Source organism: Engraulis encrasicolus, chromosome 2, assembly GCF_034702125.1.
Source record: "Engraulis encrasicolus isolate BLACKSEA-1 chromosome 2, IST_EnEncr_1.0, whole genome shotgun sequence".
Taxonomy (NCBI): domain Eukaryota; kingdom Metazoa; phylum Chordata; class Actinopteri; order Clupeiformes; family Engraulidae; genus Engraulis; species Engraulis encrasicolus.
Window position 1 is genome coordinate 52,478,524 of NC_085858.1, and position 20,279 is coordinate 52,498,802.

At 47.6% G+C, this 20,279-nt stretch overlaps 1 protein-coding gene across 1 annotated transcript; it reads left to right on the plus strand.

The window, feature by feature from the left end:
• The first annotated feature begins 2,855 nt into the window (after window positions 1–2,855).
• Window positions 2,856–15,404, plus strand: scaf1 (SR-related CTD-associated factor 1). The gene is made up of 10 exons (XM_063190955.1): window positions 2,856–3,044; window positions 3,976–4,023; window positions 4,193–4,366; window positions 4,616–4,695; window positions 4,990–5,093; window positions 6,091–10,464; window positions 11,740–11,822; window positions 12,041–12,265; window positions 12,935–13,063; window positions 14,606–15,404. The coding sequence occupies exons 2-10, from the start codon at window positions 3,976–3,978 to the stop codon at window positions 14,756–14,758; spliced, it is 5,370 nt and encodes a 1,789-aa protein (XP_063047025.1). The 5' UTR covers window positions 2,856–3,044; the 3' UTR covers window positions 14,759–15,404.
• The last annotated feature ends 4,875 nt before the right edge of the window (window positions 15,405–20,279 follow it).

A 20,279-nucleotide genomic window follows, 5' to 3' on the forward strand; every position in this document is an offset into this window, starting at 1 on the left:
GTAAATAATGTATGGATTTATCTGAAACTTAATCATTTTGGACAAGAGTAGGTTAGGCTGAATGGTGTTAAATGCAGAAGAAAAATCAAGACACAGCCATGGTTGTAGATCATTTCGTAAATTACCTGGTCACCATACTTGTGTCACGTGGCCCAACCGGAATGCTCCCCTGCAGTTCTATTCTGTTACTGTAGGCCTATATGAACAGTGCCTGGCTGTAAAAGTCCACACGTCCCTGTTCAAATGCCAGGTTTTTGTGATGTAAATAATGACAGAAAGACAAACAATTTCTTTTTCAAAATTTTAACTGTTTCCATCTTAACCCATTGATGCCTAAGGCACCTGCAAGAAAGGGTGCTGAATGCCTGAGCACTTTTTAAGAAAAGCTGCCCTCAGCCTATAAAAACCTAAATATCTCAGCCTCTGAAGCACATAAAAACATGCAATAAGAAGGCATTTAAACGCTAAGACCCTTATCTTTCATTTCAACGTGTTCATTCATCTCAAAGAAACAAAGATTTTTAATAAAGTTGTCTCAAATCTCATGAGCCTGAATGTTGCGTAATGACGATCCAGGCGCCAGGGCCAATGTTGCGCAACGCAACATCAGGCATCATTGGCTTAAAGCTATTAATCTATGAACCTGTAGGGCTACAATGCAATTCAAACCTTTAAGGGGAAAAATTGGAACTGGAAGGCACACAGTTCAGGATGACGGTATGTTTACTAAATATATTCTGACAAAAGACAGAGGGGTGTCGTGCCAGTAACTCCAGTCCTTGTGGGTACGTTGGTTCCAAAGCGATAATCCACAGAGGCAAAGAGTGGAACTTGCACACCAGCAGCCGATGCAGTAATTGGTTTATTGCTTTATATACAGTATATCACAAAAGTGAATACACCCCTCACAGTTTTTGCAGATTTGTGAGTATATCTTTTCATAGGAAAGCATTACAGAAATTTCACTTTGACACAATGATTAGTGACCTTTTAACAACTTATTTAGCCACTTAAATTTCTTGTTCACTCAGAAAAAAACATAATACAGCCATTAATGTTTGAACATGCACTCACAAAAGTGAGTACACCCCAGATTAAAATCCGGTAGAGAAGGGGTTGTGTTGGCTCAAATCGTCTAGAAATGAAACGAAATGAAAAGGGATGAAAAGGGAGGTCATCAGTGTGCGTTTCAACCTTTCTTTGCATTGAACTTTTACATTTTGAGTCTGCATCTGGCTTAAATAGATTGGTGTGAGATTTGAATGCAATCCTATGGAGAATATCATGATCTGCTTCAGTAGTCACAGTGCATGTTGACATGCATGTTTATTTTAGGTGTATTTCAGATTACCAATGTTGACAGCATCCATGCATCCCCAAACCATGTCACTCTAGATTTAGATCTTTGATATAGGGGTTACACTTTACCTGAAATGTCTCTGCATAACACATTCATAGCTGCTGTTATACACTTTGCATGAAGGATTCAATACTGTTTCGCTATAGACATTAATACCAAACCTTTCAAAGACATGGAAGACAAAAGGACAGTAACTTGTCAAAATCAGTCATTGAGGGTTCAGAGCAAAACCCGCAATGCTGCTTTGTTTAAGTTGCTGTCCTTCCGTCTGCTAAGGTTTGGTATGAAAGGGTCATGAAACAATCATGAATGCTTCATGCAGGCTATATAACAGCTGCTATGAATGTGTTATGCAGGAACAGGTCAATTAAAGTGTTACCAATATGGCAATAGACTGCACCAATCATATTAGTGTAGAAAACGTAGGGGATGTGTCCAGGACTGACCTAGGCCAAAAATGCCCAGGCCGTTATTTGGGTCCCTCCCCAGGCCTGGGTACTAGGCATTCATCAGCCTGGAGAACAAATAGGCAAATAGGCTACACCATTACCATTCAGCTATAATCACAAAATGTTTATCATTTCAGTGCACGTCTTTGTTGTCAAGGTGACAAAAGCACTGGAGAACACACTTGTGTCTTATCGATCAGCTATGATCAATGAACCACTGATTTTGCATGTACGCACTGGAGCTGAAAACCTGTGCTGTGCCTGTTGAGTACATTTTTCCTCTCAAATGAAACTGAAACAGAAATACTTTTCAGATAGGTCTAAATTCTCCTTGCACACGTTCCATAGGGACCGATAGGCTAGGGGTGTCGAACTCAAATTGTCTGAGGGTCACAATTAAAATCTGAAATGACGACACAGGCCGAACTAACGGGAGGGAGGCCCCCTTCACACCTTATGATAAAAAAATGTTTTAGTGTTTAGCGATCCAAAGCCGTTGGCAGGGGGGGCCCTTAGTGATGAGGCCCGGGGTTTCTGGTACCTAGGTGTGACAAATTTGGCCACTGGGCCTGACATCCAACCGTATCTCTATCATTTCGTGAAGTTTTCACGAAAAAAAAATGGGGAAATAACTACAAACTACTCCATCCTAGGCCTAAAGGTTCAATTAAATGCAGGAAGGTCAATGGAAGGTGGGGGTGAACATGAGATGTAGGCTTCATCATGAAAAAAAATGTTCAACATTAGAAATACAAATTGTGTGTATGTGGAGTGAGAGAGTGAGAATGAGTCTCACTTACTGGAGTCGGGCTTGAGAAGGCAGTCGTGTTATTTCAGCAAAGTTGTGAATAGAGTAGCTATTGAGAATATGGAAAGCAGAGACAGTAGACGAGGTGAAGCCGTGCATAGAAAAAAACGGTTGCCTAGACCTACAACTTAAAAGCAACCATCTAATTTGTTGGATCTGTAGGCCGCCTGACCTCCAAACCATGAGTAGGCTACCCAAAACTCTCTGTAAAAACAACATTTCCCATGAGCCACTGGCTGCCGGTTTCAGTTCGGTGGGGGAAGTAAAATGGCGGACATGGATGGGCAGGGCCTTTTATTGTATTCAAAAATGTGCAATCTTTAGTGCTTTGAAGAGCCCTCAAGGTTTTAAAGTAAATATTTCATTGTTTCAGTGAGAGAGAGCTCTTTTCAGGACCGTCTATCCAGATTGAAGTCCGGCGATTAAGGTAGCGTTTGTGCACACATGCTTTCAATACCCTACAAATAAGCTAACCTAGCCATCAACGCTAACGTTACCTAGTAAAAATGGAATACGTTTTGTAGGCTAGTTGGTCATGTAGATAGACATTACGCTAATGTTGGTTAGCTGTCCACTTTTGCTGAGCCACTGCCTCGATTTCAAGAGCTGTTTTTCTCAAGCAGTGTCTTGCAGTTGGATCAACATGCTATATTCATTTTAGACATTGCGTTTTAATTAATATAGAAATGTGCATGAGTATAGAACCTCTGTGTTGTTAACCCAACCTTGTGTAAATGTTTGCTTGGTTATCTGTACCTTTTTAGTAAGGCATAGGCTACTGTCAACAAAAAAAATCTTCCAGCTATAATTATAGCATGCATGTTAAGATGTTTGGTGCAGTGTTAATGGACTAGCCTTTTGCATGATATGCTGTGAGTGTTTTGGTGTCTCTACTATGCACTGATTTAACTTCTGCTCATATGTAAGTTAGTGGTTGTGTTATTAATGTGGTGTACACCATTCTAGAGGAATAGTTGACCAATGCGTCCTTTTTTGTTATTATTAACCAATGGCGTGGTGGCTTCTGTAACCTCAACGTTATGATCCATATTGTGCCATACATTTGAAAGTGTCAACGTTGAACTGGAATGATTGGCTGCTTTATGTGTAGGCTATTGTGCCAACGTGAAGTGATAACCGTTGTTGTCAACGCAGACGTTTACATACATTGACCTGGACTGCCATCCTTTAAAAAACAAAGAAAAGAGAAAAAGAAAACCTGATAATGTATCGCCCGCAAATGGTGACCTAGGTGCCACTGTTTTGGCCAGGGCAGATGGTGACTCGTTTGAAGGAAATCAACCCAAAGATCAATATTGGACGTGTCAACTAATACAATTCACATTGTTTACGACCAGATGGGGACAGATGAGGAGTGCAAGGGGGGTGGCCACCCGGAGCCAAAGGTAAGGCTCAATGTCCTGGTTGTATTTTCAATGTGATGCAAGTATTTGTCAGAGACCGCAAAATAACAAATACACATTTGCGAAAAACAAAACAAAACAAAAACTTGGCATGCCCTCATATGCTGTGCTGTTGCATGGTGATATCTGTATGCCCTTTCTGCCTTCTCAGACAGAAGAGATTTCCCAAATTGAAGAGGAAGAGGAAGAGGAAGATGAGGAGAAAGAAGGTATTGCAAAGGAAGGGAGTGGGGACGAAGAGCAGGACTCTCGGAGGAGAAGCAAACCAGCCCTGAGATGTAAACAAGAAGATGGAGACAGTCTTGAGGACCAGCCCAATGAGCTTGTGAGTGAGAGTCCAGTTGGTCTTTTCTTTTCCTTTTAGAACGTTTTATCCACTCCCTCCCTGCTGCCCCTGTATTGTCAATGGAAACTGGCAATGTCATACCAGCTAGGAAGTCATAAACAAGACTATAGGTGACTAATAGCTCTCTGTCTCTCTCTCTCTCTCTCTCTCTCTCTCTCTCTCTCTCTCTCTCTCTCTCTCTCTCTCTCTCTCTCTCTCTCTCTCCCTCTCTCTCCCTCTCTCTCTCAGGGGGCTTCTGTAGTTGCCATAGAGACCACCTCCTTGTCTTGGATCCCAGGGGAGGCGTCATCACCGCAGCTGGTTGACAGGTGACTTCCTAGCGCGTAGAGAATTGGTAGTGATACATCAGTGATTTAGAGGGGGTCATTACAGAGGGGTTTGATTTTGATCAAAAATTAGCCGAAATAAATATATTGAAAAAATGGATATGAGTAATAAAATGGTAATGATTTGTGTCCCAGCATCACAAGGAATTCTGCTGGCTGGGGTTGGTTGAGATATGTTCCTGTGTACAATATTTTTAGCAGCAGTTTGTAAGAAAGAAAGGAAGAAAATTATGATGATGATTATCATGACAAATGATTTTTTTTCCCCTGCCTCAGTGGTGAGATTGAAGTGGAGGTGACTGCAGAGGTCCGTGTGGAAGAAGGCTCGACTCTGGCTCTGCTGTCCTCATTACTCCTGCCCTCTCGCTCCCGCAAGTCAGGTATCCCCCTACTGGCCCATATCCAGAAGCCAAATTATTAGGGATGCATCGATACACATTTTTGCTCTTCCGATCCGATCCCGATATCTCAATTTGGATATCTGCCAATACCGATACTACTCTGATCCTGTACCAAAACCACAGATATGCATGGGTTTTCAACTTACGATAGGCTCAAGTAGGCTATTTGGCCAGAAAAGGAAGTTAGAAGAACAGGACACCAATTAATAAGTAAAAAGTATCAAGTAAAAAAGTACCAATCCCATCCTGAAAACTAATATGCAAGTGTTATGATTTCAAATTAACAGTGGAAATGGCTCAATGTCAGTATCAGGAAAGTTCCGATCCGATCTCTGAATTGTGTTGATATCTGAACCCGATAACGATACACCGATACCGATATCCCATCCCTACAAATTATGTATCTATCTATACAGTAATCTCTAGGTTTCACACCAAGACCTACTAATGCAACATCCGCTCTAGTTGTTGTAGTGTGTTTTTTCTTTTTTGGTGAAGCGCGCCATAATTGGTTTAGTTAACTTGTTTTCAATTTAATGAGGTTATGTACACTTTCTGAATTGTCACTACCTGTCAATCTCATTCCCTTTTCCCCTGGTATTTATATGCCCTCTAGATCAGTGTTTCCCAACCAGGGGTACGTGTACCACTAGGGGTACGCGAGCACACCTCAGGGGGTACGCAGAAAAATGTAATAATAGCAAATATATTGAGTGTAGTCACATTGGGATAGAGGAACAGAGCATGTGTGAGGGCGAGGGGGTACTCATCATATGACAAAATGGCTTAGGGGGTACGCAGGACAAAAAAGGTTGGGAAACACTGCTCTAGATTCACTCTGTTCTAATATACCAACAACAATAAAACCTTATTCGTAGCAGGTGGGCATGCATATTACAGCAAGTGTTTTTCTTTATGCATTATGCAATGGTTGTAAGACTCTCTCTCTTTCTCTCCTCTCCCTCCCTCCCTGCAGGTCTTCCCTCCTCGCATCCTCACCCCAGAACGCTAAGACTGATGAGGGAGCTTCTCTCGCTGGGCTGCCCTTACTCTTCTCCATCCCCTTCCCCACTCTCGTCTCCTCCTCCTCGGCTTCCAGGCCCCACTCCAGCCCCAGGCTTCAGGACGAGGCCTGTCTCCTGCACCAAGAGCCCCTCTGCACCCTCCTCTCCCTCCAGCTCCCCGTCGTCGCCCTCCTCTCCCCCGTCCTCCCCTTCCTCCCTGCCCTCCTCCTCCTCCACCTCGCCCGGCCGACCCAACAACAACAACAACCCCTACAACGACACGGACGACCGCTTCCGCGCGGTGGGCAACGGCTCTGGCGGCGACGTGGTGTCCTCCACCTCCTCTCTGGGGCCCGCGCGCTGCCTGGGCGGCCCGCCACCCCTCTTCTCCTCCGCGTCCTCCTCGGCCAATCCGGCGTGCCGACGCCTGGGCCAGCCCGCCCACCTTGATGGCGACAGCCAACCAGACGGGCAGCAGCCCGACGAGGCGGAGATCTACGACCCTTTCCAGCCCACCGACGGGGAAGGGGAGCAGAAGAGCCAGCAGGAGGGAGAGGAGGAGGAGGAGGAGGAAGGGGATAAGTACGACCCCTTCCAGCCAACGGGATCCCCGGCCTCAGAGGAGCAGGAGCCGGAGGAGGACGGCACGGGCTCCCCCGAGGAGATGGGAGAGGAGCTGCCCGAGAGACAGAGCCCTCAAGAGGGCGCCGCCACCCAGATGGTGGACGATATGGACGATATCGACGGCACAGAGTACAATCCAGACTCTCCTCCAGACTCTCCTCCAGACTCTCCTCCAGACTCACCTCCTTACTCACCTCCGGACACGCCTCCGGGCACGCCTCCGGACTCCACCGAGCTGCCCGTGGACGACGTCACGGCCTCCTCCTCCTCCTGCCTGGACGCCACTGCAGCACCAACGGAGGAGGCTGAGGCTGCCTCTCCCTCTGCCTCGCCCTCCCCATCCTCCCCTGGCCAGCCTCCCTCCCCCACCACTACGCCTGCTGCTGCTGCCGCCACCACACCTCCCAGCCCCCCCCAGCCCAGCTCCTCCTCCTCCTCGAGGAAGCGGGTGGTGAGGGAGGTGCCGAGCGTCAGGCTGGAGCAGCGCAGGGTGCGGGGGGAGAAGAGGGACGGTCCTGACGGCCATGACTCTGCGCACGACTCAGAGATCGAGGAGGGCGAGATCGTGGGCGCCGGCGACAACAAGGAGCGCTGGCGCAACCCGATGGCGGACGGCGGGTCGCCGCCGGGTGGCGTGGGTGGTGGCATGGCACTGATCGGCATGGGCATGGGCACGGAGCGCATCCTGCGGGTAATGGAGGGCGACGGCTTTGTGTCTGTGTGCGCCACCGAGGCCCCGTGGGGCGCGGAGGGCGACGGCCTGCTGCCGCTGCCGCCGCCGGTGGTGGGGGTGGGGGACCTGCGGAGGAAGCTCACCAGCAGGAGGAAGGAGCGCTTCCGCCCCCTCCCCCTGTCTGTGACCCTCACCCCTCCGCCAGGGCCGGCGCTGCATGGTTCGCTGCCCCCCGCCACCACCACCGGCGGCAGCGGAGGCGGCGGCCCGCTGGCCTCCACGCCCCCTGGCTCCCCACCCCTCGCCGCCGACCGCGAAAAGGCCCGCAAGTCCTCCAAGAGCTCGCGGGAGCGCAAGGCCAAGGAGGGCAAGGCGGAGAAGAGGAAGAAACGCAAGGAGGCCAAAGAGAAGGAGGGCAGGAGGAACCGGGAGAGCAGCAGCCGGAGGAGGAGCGAGAAGCAGGAGGAGAGGAAGAAGAAGGAGGAGAGGAAGAGGAGCAGTCGCAGCTCCAGCCGCAAGAGGAAGAGGAGAAAGCACGGTGGCGGTGGTGGCAGCCCCGAGCCACAGCACCACAACTCAGACGCCCGGGGAGGAGGAGGTGGAGGAGGACACGCGCACTCCAGGACACGCAGGTCCCTGTCAAGCCACTCGGACGAACATCACCGGGATCGCGAGAGAGACCGAGAACGAGACCGAGACGGAGAGAGAGACAGAGAGCGGGAGAGAGACAGGGAACGACAGAGGGACAGGCAACGAGAGCGAGAGCGAGATCGGGAGAGAGACAGAGACAGAGAGAGAGACAGAGACAGAGACCGCGACAGAGAGCGAGAGAAGGAGCGGGACCGAGGGAGAGACAGAGACAGGCGACGCAGCGACAGGGAGAGAGACCGCAGCCGGGGAGACTCCCGAGGGGGGAAGAGCAGCCGGAAGAGAGAGAGGGAAGAGGAGAGAGGAGAGCACGGATCCAGCAGCAGGGAACGTGCCAGCGCCACGCGGAGGTCACGGAGCAGCCGGGACAGACGAGACGACACCCGGGAGCAGGAGAGAGACCGGCATCGAGACAGCGACAGAGACCGAGACAGAGACAGGGATATGGACCGAGACGGCAGGTCCGACAGGGACAAGAGGAGAGACCGGCGGCCCGTGGTGCCACCCTCCATCCAGGACCTCAACGGCTCGGACCTGTTCGCCATCAAGCGCACTATCACGGTGACCACGACGACCACCACCACCACCCTGCCAGGGTCCCCGGGCCACCCGCGCTCGTCCCTCAGCCCGGCCTCGGGCAGGAGCGCCTCCCACAAGAGGAAGAGGAAGAGGAGGAGGCACTCTGAGGAGGTGAGGGATGAGGAGGACGAAGAGGAGAGGAGGAGAAGGAGGCATCACCGCAGCCGCTCGCGCCACGCCTCCCTCTCGCCGCACCGCTACCGCGGCGGCGCGGGAGACCGCGGCTACGAGTCGGACCGCTACTCGGCCGAGCGGCCCGAGCTGGACATGCTGTCGCTGGACGGCGAGGCGCTGGACTCGGACTACCCGTCTTTGGAGGACTCCCCTCTCCTGCCGCTCTCCCCCGAGCTCCCGCCCTCGCCCTTACCCCCGCCCTCCAAGAGCAGCCCCCTGCTGCCTCCGCCCAAAGCCCCCTCCTCCAGGAAGAAGAAATCCACCAAGAAGGGTGGCGGCGCTCAGTCGGACCCGGCCGCTCTCCGCACCGTCAAGGCCTCCAAAGGCTCCAAGACCCTCACCATGACCTCCACCAACAACAACACCGGCGCCTCCTCACCGTCCCTCCAGTCAGGCGACCTCGGCTCCTCTGCTGCTCTGCCGTTGGCCGGTGCAGGCGGACCGTCCTCGGCCAAACGCGCCCGCAAAAACCGGAAGGAGAAAGCGGGCAAGAAGGAGGCCGGGGGAGGAGGAGGAGGCTCGCGGTCTAAGAAGGTTTCGGGCAAGAAGGCCAAGCTGCAGTCCAAGGCTGTGCTGGTCCGGGAAGGGGTGAGCAGCACCACGGGCGGTAACTCCACCGCCCCCGGTGGTGGTTCCGGGGGTAAGGGCGTGGAGCGCATGGGTCCGAGCGGCGGCTCGTCATCGTCAGTCGTCGGTGGCTCCATCGCCGTGGTGTTCCGGCGGGACAACGAGAGCCGGTCTCCGTTCCTCAAGCCGTGCTCGGAGCCCCTCGGAGGGCTGCAGTCTCGCGGCGGCGGGGCCGGCGGCGGGGCAGGAGGAAAGGATTCTGGGAAAATCCTGGCTCCTCCGCCTCTTCCAGGAGTCCCCAGCCCCCTCAAGGCCAAGAAGGCCACCCCCACATCCAGCACCTCCTCCTCCACCTCTTCCCCCTGCTCCTCCTCGGTGGCCAAGCGCAGGAGGCGTCCAGGCAAGAAGCTCCGGGACAAGGCCGGCGGTGTCGTGGGTGCTGGCGGCGAGGGCAAAGCCTCCACTGGAGGTTCTCTCACCAAGCCATCCAGCCCACCGAGCCTCCCGCCGGCCCCCATGATGCCATCTTCCTCCTCCTCATCCTCCTCCTCCTCCACCAGCGTTCTCCCTCCGTCGTCCTCCCCGCCCCACACGCCTCCGCTCTCCCTGCCCCTGCTGCCGTCGGGCCGGGACGCCCGCTGCGACTCCAGCCCGGACTCCCAGACGGTGGACAGCAGCTGCAAGACCCCCGAGACCTCCTTCCTGCTCCCGGAGGAGCCTCAGAGTGGTCAGCCTGTGCCCAGTAGCCCGCCGCCCCTGTCCGCATCCTCCAGCATGGGGGGCGGTGGTGGTGGGGGTCTGCTATCCACCCCAGGAGGGCTCCTCAGTCACAACAAGTCGCTCCTGGGCGACGATCAGAAAAACTCTCCCCCGTGCTCCACCTCGTCTGGCTCGGCGCTGCCGGTGCTGCCTCTGTCCCTGCCTCCCTCAGGGGTGGATCCCTCGTCCTCCTCCTCCTCCTTCCAGTCGGTGTCGTCCTCGTCTAAGCCACCGCCTCCCCCTCCGCCCCCTCCCTCCGCCCCGCCCCTACCCTGGAGCCTGCAGACTGGAGTGGACTGCACCGCAGGGGGCGTGCTAGCCTGTGAGTATATACACTCCCTTCAGCGGTTATATGCAATATACTATACTATAGTATACTATAGTATAGTACTATACTATACTATGGGTCGGGACCCCCCTTATGGGTCGCCAAAGATCCACAGGGGGTCGCGGAGCCCTCTTGATTTTAAGGGGTTTCGTTTTTAAAATATATATAGCCCATGTTGAATAAAAGACAAAGCATTTAACTAATAAATGCATAGAAGCAACAAATTGTAAGTGCTACATTAAACATTTATTCTATATTTGACCAAAGACTAATTGAGGAATAAAATAACTAAAGTAAGTTTTCGCAGGAAACGGAGGGCATCTTGTGACTCCGTCTCGTGCGGGCGCTCGCGTGGTTGGGTCACCAAAGCTTACAATAGTAAAAACATGGGTCCCTTAAGAAAAAGGTTGGGAACCACTGCAATATAGCATGGATGTCAAACGCAAGCCTGGGGGCTAAATCTGCCCTGCAGGGTCATTTTATTTGGCCTGCGAGATCATTTCAATTGCGTATTTGCATTTGGGCTACCATATCAACAGTGTTTGGGCTTGTATGCTCAATTTAAAATATATATATATTGAGTCCGTCCTGCGACGTCATCCTAGCTTTACATTTTTGGCCCACTGTGAATGAGTTTGACACCCCTGCATTATAGGGTCATTTCAACTCTCAACTACTTCAACACCCAACTACATCAAACAAATATTTGGCAACTGTCCTACAGACCAGTGTCTGTGTTTATGTCACTGTCTGCTTCATGCGCAAACTTGAACATTTTCCTGTAGTCTAGGTTTCTGCACAGGCTACATCAGACATTTTATGCTGCAGAGAACTCTGAAAGCATTTTTTGCAGTAGGCCTAAAAAGCCTTTGCTCACCATGTCATGCCTGAGTAAGTGTTGCTGAAGTGAAGGGCAGGCAAATAAACTGCCCTTTTTTCCATCAACACAAATTGAGCTTGATGAGGCAATATAGGGGCACCTTGCCTTAGGTTTTAGGATTAAAAATGGATTAATTTTGGGTAAACAGTACACAAATTAAATGAACTCAAGCAGGCCTTGAAAACAGAATAAAACCGTCTGTTGTTTTCCTTGAATGATTGCTTTAGCTCAGACTTGTGAATGAAATCTTAATGTTAAAATTAATATAAGTCAAGGTCCTTAAAGGTTATGGGGAAAGTTTTGAGTTCACACCAGTGAAAATGGGCAAAGACGTTTAACAACATTTTAAATTCTAAATCCAAACGGCTCCTCTCCTTTGTACAATGCAGTAACAGCACTCCTGTTCAAGATGGAAGAGGCCAACATCGCCAGTCGCGCCAAAGCACAGGAGTTCATCCAAGCCACCAGTCAGGTAAGTGGGCAGCATAAGTACAATACTTTAACAGACATCGCTACAGGTGTGTGCGTGCGCGTGCGTGCAAGTGTGCCAGGCCGGCACTCACTGATATATGGTATGGAAATATGCTGTACTGTGTGCTTGCTTTGCTGATGGTGTCGTGTCCATATTTTTGCTAGATTCTCTCCCAGACGCCACACGTCCCCTCATCTTTTTCCTCTTCCTCCTCCCAGGCTCCACCTCTATCATCATTAGCCCCACCCCCGGGTCAAAACCAGTTCATCCTGCACAGCTCTCTCCCATTGGTGGGCAACACCAAGGCTCCTCCGTCCCACCTGCTCTCTGGGCTGTCTATGGGAGGAGGGTGCGCCCAAACACCACCCCCGCCCGCTCTGCCAGCCGGCATCGGAGGAGCAGGGGAAGGTGCCTGGGATAGCGACAGCAAAGATCCCGACAAGGTTAGAGTTTCTTCTGACAGATTACTTAACTACCTTCTTAAATCATTGAGCAAAAAAAGCTCCACCTGTCTAACCTTTCACATTTGTTAGCAGATTAGTAGACTAACTTTGGTAATGTCAAGGTTGTAAGTATTACTTTCTTTACGCCCCTGACTTGTGATGTTTGGAGATGGTGTGCTATTGGTATTTGGCTACAGTTTGTCTTCTGTGATATTGTTCCTCAACAGTGTGAACAAAATGCCCTGCCATTTTCGTAGTCTTTCTTTCTTTCCTCAAATACTACTTAGTGTTTTACTCAGTATTTAAAGCAGCTGCACACTAACACATTCTTGATTTCTGCCATAACCCATTTTAGCCTAGGCCCTTTTTGGAAAAGGGTGCATTTAAAAGCTAGGACCCTCATTTTGCATTAGAATGTGTTCATTCAGCACTTTTTAGCATACCTACAATTTTAACAGAAAACACTCAAATCTCCAGAACCTGAATGCAGCGTTTATGTGTTTCCAGGCTACAATGGATTAAACCCGTTATCAATGATTTGGAGATTGTGCTTGAAGGATAATTAGATGCCAATTGGATCCAATAAATGCTCTGGGATGCTCTGCAAGTGATAATTTAAACAGGTTCTCGTTCAATATGTTGACCTCTCTCCCATTGGCTGTTCTTCAGTATTTGAAGAAGCTGCACACTCAGGAGCGTGCGGTGGAGGAGGTGAAGCTGGCCATCAAGCCCTACTACCAGCGCAAGGACATCAACAAGGAGGAGTACAAGGACATCCTGAGGAAGGCGGTGCACAAGGTACTGTACAGTGGCAACCACCCATCTGCTCTCCCTTATGTCAGGGACACATGCAAGCAAATTTCAGAGAGTGAAGCGGAAATTTGCTATTCATTCCAGTAAGTCAAGCGAAGAGGGGCGAAGATGACCAAATCGAAACGAAAAAGTGTAATCCTACACAAATGACGCTTGAATTTGACCAGCGGCCAACAACCAAATCTGCAACGAACAGATTTCAATCCATTTGATTCTCCATTACGACCAGTTGAAAGTTTAGCTATCAGAGTGGAGCGTTGCTTTGCTCGTTTCGCTTCCATGTGTCACTAGCGTTACCTACACAATACTCCACTACATCCACCAAGCAGACCGGGCTGCTCTCACATGCATGCATACCGGAAAGTATTCACAGCGCTTCACCTTTTCCGCATTTTATTACGTTACAGCCTTATTCCAAATTGTATTCAATTAATCTCTGTCCTCAAAATATAACATAAATACCTCATTATGACCATGTGAAAAAAAGAGTTCTTGAGAGTTTTTGAAAATATATTAAAATTAAAAAACAAAGAGATCTTATTAAAAAATAAGACCACACATGCTTAACACCATGTAAAGCAAATTTGCTTATCTTGATCTCATCAGACCACACGACATGGTTCTAGTGATCCATATCCTTGGTCTGTTCATTTTTCTTGAGACCAAGATAAACACATTTTCTTTTAGATGGCGTCAAGATGTGTGGTGGTAAGCAAGTGAGTTTTACAAAAAAAGTGCATCATCTGACTAGTCAACCATGGTTGTGGGACTGACATCGTTTTGGGATGTATGAATGCCGTCAACATTGGAAATTTGAATTACACCTAAAGAAGCATGCATGTCAACTTGCACTGTGACTACAGAAACAGATCATGATACTCTCCATAGGATTTCATTAAAAACTCACCAATCTATTTTAACCAGGTGCAGACTCAAAATGTAAAATGCCAATGTAAAAAAAGGTTGAAACACACACAGATGACCTCCCTTTTAATCCCTTTTCATTTCTAAATGAAAAAATGAATGTAGTTGCTGCCAAAAATGGTTCTACAAAGTATTAAGCAAAGGCTATGAATACTAATGTAAATATGATTTCTTTGTTTTTTAATTTTAATACATTTTCAAAAACTCTCAAGAACTCTTTTTGCATATGGTCATAATGGGATATTTATGTTACATTTTGAGGACAGAGATTAATTGAATACAATTTGGAATAAGGCTGTAACGTAATAACATGCGGGAAAAAGTGAAGCGCTGTGAATACTTTCCGGATGCACTGTATGCACATTTATGCATTTGCATCCTCTACGAATATCCATGGAAACAGCCATATCAATTAGGAGCTTAACCAGGAGCTTAATCACGTTATACAATTAAAAATTGACAAAATTAATTTAAAGGCAGATGAAGGAATGGGTATGAACATTTTAAATTGTGAAATTTAGGACATTGTTGTCATTACTTTTGGGGGTAAAAGGTTGTATCTTTCCAGCATTACAAGTTAATGAACTTCCTGTCAATTTTCAGATTTGTCACAGCCGCACGGGAGAGATCAACCCGGTGAAGGTGGGCAACATGGTGAAGCTGTACGTGCAGCGCTACAAGTACTTCCGCAAGCACGGCCGCAAGATGGACGAGGAGACGCGCGACGGAGACCGGGACATGCACGGCTCCCCTTGATGATTGGACAGTTGGACGCGACTGCGCTAAAGACTGGCAGACTGGCATCCAATCCCTTTACTCGTTTTGCCTGGCTCTCGATGCTGATTGGCTGCATCGGTCATGGACCGCCTTTTTATCCTGCACGTGTTTGTTTTGTTTTGTTTTTTTGTTTTTGGGGGGCGGAGGGGCCACGGAGGCCACTGAGTGACAGTTGTTTGTTATGAAATCCCCTCGTATGTATACAAGCCCCCCCCATCCCTCCCCCTGAAACCATGACTTTAGCTATCATGTCTTGCTGTACAGACTTACAATTAGGATTTAAGAAAAAAAAAAGAAACGGACACACTCAAAAGAAAAAAAGCGAAAAAAAAACATGTATGTACTACAGACAAACAGACTTTTAAAGACAGAGAGAGATGAACCTTGCATACATTACCTGCATACAGTTGCATCTATATTAGACAAGACACCCTAAACCTGTACATACTGGTAAAGACACTACTCTGACCTGACCTGATGGTGTCTGGCCTGGCTCTGGCCTGGTTGAGAGAGTGTGGATAGCAGGTTGGACCTGCACGGTCATTTGCTCTATGTGGCGTGTGTGGATGTTGGATGAATGGAGTTATGAGTAATTATCTAAATATAGACATTTGACAAATGTTGACATTGGTGTCCTGACGTTTTGTGTTGGCAATGCATGCCTCACCTACAATGCATGCCTCACCTACCTACTCTTTCCCATCTTACATGTTCGAGATTCAGTCTGGGTTGTATGTTCTGAATGCACAACATACATAGTTCTTTAATGTATTCTCTGAATACCTCAGTTCTATGTTAAACTTCACCTTTTTTCAGTTTACATTTAGTGTTGTTTGGCAAGCTGCCCTTTTATTTTTACAGTGAGATGCTGATGTCAGGACAGGTTTTTGGATCTATTATTTATGTTTACAACACACGGCTTTGAGCGGTCGCCTTGTCATCTTCTGCTCTGATGCACCAATGACAAGTAAGAGCCTCTGGACCCCCTCCCCCATCTACAGCATACAGACCAGGGTGACTACTATTAATGCTGATCTTGCAGGTACATTGTCTTAGTTTCAGCAGAGACAAAACCGTATAAAACAGTATTATATTTCCAAATCGATGGTTGTTAAGTTTAATATAATGTAAAAGGTATTTTCTGGTTTGTTTTTGTAATATCCAAGTACGTAGGGATTTACCCATTTTGAATGAATTCACTCCATTCCATTTCAGTTCATCGTCACTACACATATTGTACAAACATGTACATTAGTATAGTTAAATGCTCATGATAAAGGCATTACTTGATTGTATGGCGTTGCGTTAGCTGCAAGCTCCTGTGGGGTCTGTCTGAGCTGACCTGGATTCTTCAAATGAGAAGCCATATAACATAATGTCTCAATCATCAATATTCTGTGCAATCAATTGGAAGAATATTCATTCATGGTTGGAGGATGGAAAGAGTGAATACTGAATACATAGTCATATACAAATGTTCAATTACCGTACAATAAGATTGATGCTACTCATAACCGTGCATGTCCTGGCTTATTTGTGGGATGTGAAGGTTAAATTCCCACCTTTTCTTAAGCAGAGCGAAATCTCAGTGGGGCTTTTTGGGAATTAAAATTTCAAGGCAGCAGTGCAATAAGGTTTTTGAGATGCACGTTGGGCTAGAGCCTAGAAACTAGGTTGTGGGAGTGCAAGTTGTCATTTGACCAGGATGCTACAGCATTCTGCACTTTGGCATACGAACTGGGAGAATATTGGGCCTACTAGGTCAACAGTGGGGGCATCTTTTTAAATTAATCTCAGTTAAGTTGGTGCGTCTTATCCATCCTCTTGGGTGCAACATAAAACATACTTTGCAGATACTATTCATTCCAAACGTTGCATATTTTCCCCAATGAACTGAACTTTTTCCCCTGCTACTAGGCAAGCTTGTATAGTCACCACTGTAGCTCTTTGATGAGACTGACCACAGGAATTTCCTAATTATGCCTCTAGTGTACGACATACTTTTCAGAGTTAAACACTGCAATGCAACTTGTGCAAATGACTTGGGATTTGCTTCATGTGCTCGTTGAAAGAACAGACTTTTTAAAACATTCACATGAGAAAGAAAGCTGCCGTCTCAGGCGGGATCCTGTTACATGCATGTAGATAAAAGAGAATCCAAATGACTGACAACCTGGAAGAGAAAGGCCCATTGTAGTAGAGGAAAAGAAGCAATGTTTCTGTGGTTGGATGCAGCCTATTCTTGGTACAGAATGCACGCAGCCTATGCATGACTATGTGTGGCATTCAGTTTGGGTAGAATAGTGGATGAAGCAATGGTGTTTAGTTTCGGCAGCCCATCTGCTATGTTGCCTTACTGGTTCCATATGTCTAGACACTGTCTGCATCTGCACCTGTGGTAACCTATGATAGGAAAATGTTTTAAGTCTGCATTCTGCCTTAAAACTTAAGGACACATATTCTGTGCACGACACATGTCCTGAGTAGGCAGAGCTGTCTGCAGCCTTGGCCAGGTAAAAAAAAAAGATAATCTGAAAAACAATAATAATATAGTATATTGAGAATATTATCAAGACCCAATTCTGTGACTGTTCACACCCAGGGCCCGAGAGAACTGACCTCTTTTTCCCCCTTTATCAGTATCTCTGTGATGGACCATGGTGGTATAGAAAACCATGATTCCCCAGTTCCTTCGGGGGTTCACATAACACACCACATTATATGAGGTATACCATGCTTCATTTTCATTCTGTGCTAATTCCTTTGGAAAATCGAAACGGTAATCTGAGGTATTGACGTCACTTTCCCTGCATGACGGCAGTTCAGCCACTACCATTGGGTGACCACCAGATGTCCCCATAGACAATGTTTTAACAGAGCCGTATATTAAGATCTCTAATCTACGGCTCTGTGTTTTAACAGAGCAACTCTGGGAGGCGATCGGAGGGAAGTGAGGATAGGCACTCTATGTAGGTGTACAATGTAATTATTATTAGTAGACAGCACCAGTCTTATAACAGGTGTATGATCATGCACATAACCTTGCCATACATGGACAGAAGTGCCCACACACATAATTATTTTACTATGGTTATCTAACCATCTAACCATAACAATGTTACACCTGTATTAATTGATCTCTGCACACGTTTTGTTTCGGTATCTGATTTTCTTTTTGATCAGTGACATAAAAGATAGGCCTAATCCAGAACACGAATGTATAGTGTGTCAAACTTACAGTAGACCGCTCTCTCCAAAAGGAGAACTCTTTACTTATGAATTGCTGAGGCGAGTACGCATCCACTATTTTTGGCGAAAGTCCCCAGTGGTCTGTTCATGGTGAAATACAAGGAAACCCACTTTCTCCTAGAGTAGCTAAAACTTATTTTAATTATTATTTGTCTTGCAGAATCCAGTTCTCCAGGAATATCCAAGGACATGTCCCCAATGTCGCCAATTTCCATGAGGTCAGGTCATCTGCCCTCAGTCACTAGCCTACTGTACACATGGTCACCACTCATTTTTGAAGAAGGCATCTCCAAAATGCTCTCATTTCTCTCTCTCTCTCTCTCTCTCTCTCTCTCTCTCTCTCTCTCTCTCTCTCTCTCTCTCTCTCTCTAGGAGTGTCTGTCTGTTATGTGAGTTTACAGGAAAGTCAGGAAATGTGCTTCTCATTATCTTGCATGGTCTGAGTTAACCGTTTCCTGTCCTGACTCCACAGCTGTCCCACAGCAGAAAGGGGCCCACTGGCTTCTTACTGTATGTGTGGAACTGTGTGAAGTGGCAAGGCATCTATGTGTTTTTGAGCACACTAATATTGCTAAACACATACGCACACACACACACACTCTTGCACTCTCTCTCTCTCTCTCTCTCTCTCTCTCTCTCTCTCTCTCTCTCTCTCTCTCTCTCTCTCTCTCTCTCTCACACACACACACTCTTGCGCTCTCTCTCTCTCTCTCTCTCTCTCTCTCTCTCACACACACACACACACACACACACACACACACACACACACACACACACACACACACACACACACACACACACACACACACAAACAAACAACTTGTGTCACTCTGCAATCTTTCTTTGGTTCCTTGCAAGGTTGCTATGGTTGGGGTGAAGTGGAGTTGGATGGGATTTAGAACTTCAAGTGCCTTAGTGCCTCAGAGCCTCTTCACAGCAACAGGGACATAAACAACAATGAGACATCCTTGCCCTTTGGTCGCCGTGTCCCTCTTCCCACACTGTAAAGAGACTCAGGGGTCTTAAAACTCTGTCGCGACTCGCGAAGGATGTTGGCAGCACAGAGCTTGGTTCCATAGTCCAACACCATTACAATAGGCCTACCTTCATACCATCAGTGCAAACAGACTGTGTGTGTACTAGTGTGCAGAAGCTGAGAGACATCAAAGCAAAAATGTCAGCAGCGGGAGTGGCTTTGGGCCGTAATGGAAGCCTCGTGGGGCTATTAAAAATGGTGTTTGGGTAAATAAATACATCAGCCGTCGGTCGGTCCAACGGATGCACATTTTCATGGGAATTAAAGAGCCAGTGGTCATGTGGTCACACAATGTCCCACACACACACACACACACACAGACACAGACACACGCACGCACAAAGACAGGCGGGCCCATTTTTTATTTTATTGCCACAACATACCCACCCTTTTGCTGCGGTCGCTTGTGAAAAGTTATTTATGGTTAAATAATCAAACAGCTGTTTTTGCTGAATGTACAGGCTTCTCAATTGTTAACTTTTACAGCATGGGCTGGAAATTCTGGGACAAAAGTTACATTTTCTTCAGTAGGAGTATGGCAGAGGAGATGGGTGATGGCATTGACAATTCTTATCCTGGAGTTGTCACTGAGGAAACACGGGCCTATCTGTGGAAGAAAACACTGTAGCTTAGTGACCAAAGATGTTTGGAGCACTCAACACACAGCATATAGCGCCTATATGAGTTGAATCCATTTTAAAGTCATAGCATAGCTGACTGATTGGGCAAAAGTCGTTCTACTGATGAAGTCTAACTGAAAAATTGGGATGCCGGTACATTCTATATAGAATGTTAAACACATAATGACATACTTCATAATATATTATGCTGAGAAGACTATTAGTAAGGAAGCTTGAGGTCACTTAATGGGACAACGTTGTCATTGTCACAGGAGTATTCTCATGAAATCAGGAGCAAGAATTCTCAACAGAACTAGTTTTGAGAGAGTGTAATCAAATACAGAGCTCCCTGAACGAATGCATGTCGTCCATTGTGTTACATTTCAACACAAAGGATTACCTCCTGGCCTTAGCCTGTGCCAGGGGTGCACGCACGCACGCACGCACGCACGCACGCACGCACGCACACACACACACACACACACACACACACTATAATAGCTCTATACAAACACACACACACACGATATAATAGCTTCACACACACACACACACACACACACACACACACACACACACACACACACACACACAC

Coding starts and splice junctions, on each gene's coding strand:
- scaf1 (XM_063190955.1), top strand. CDS start 3,976: ATGGGGACAGATGAGGAGTGCAAGGGGGGTGGCCACCCGGAGCCAAAG. Junction 5,094..6,090: donor CTCTCGCTCCCGCAAGTCAG/GTATCCCCCTAC, acceptor CCCTCCCTGCAG/GTCTTCCCTCCTCGCATCCT. Junction 12,266..12,934: donor ACAGCAAAGATCCCGACAAG/GTTAGAGTTTCT, acceptor GCTGTTCTTCAG/TATTTGAAGAAGCTGCACAC.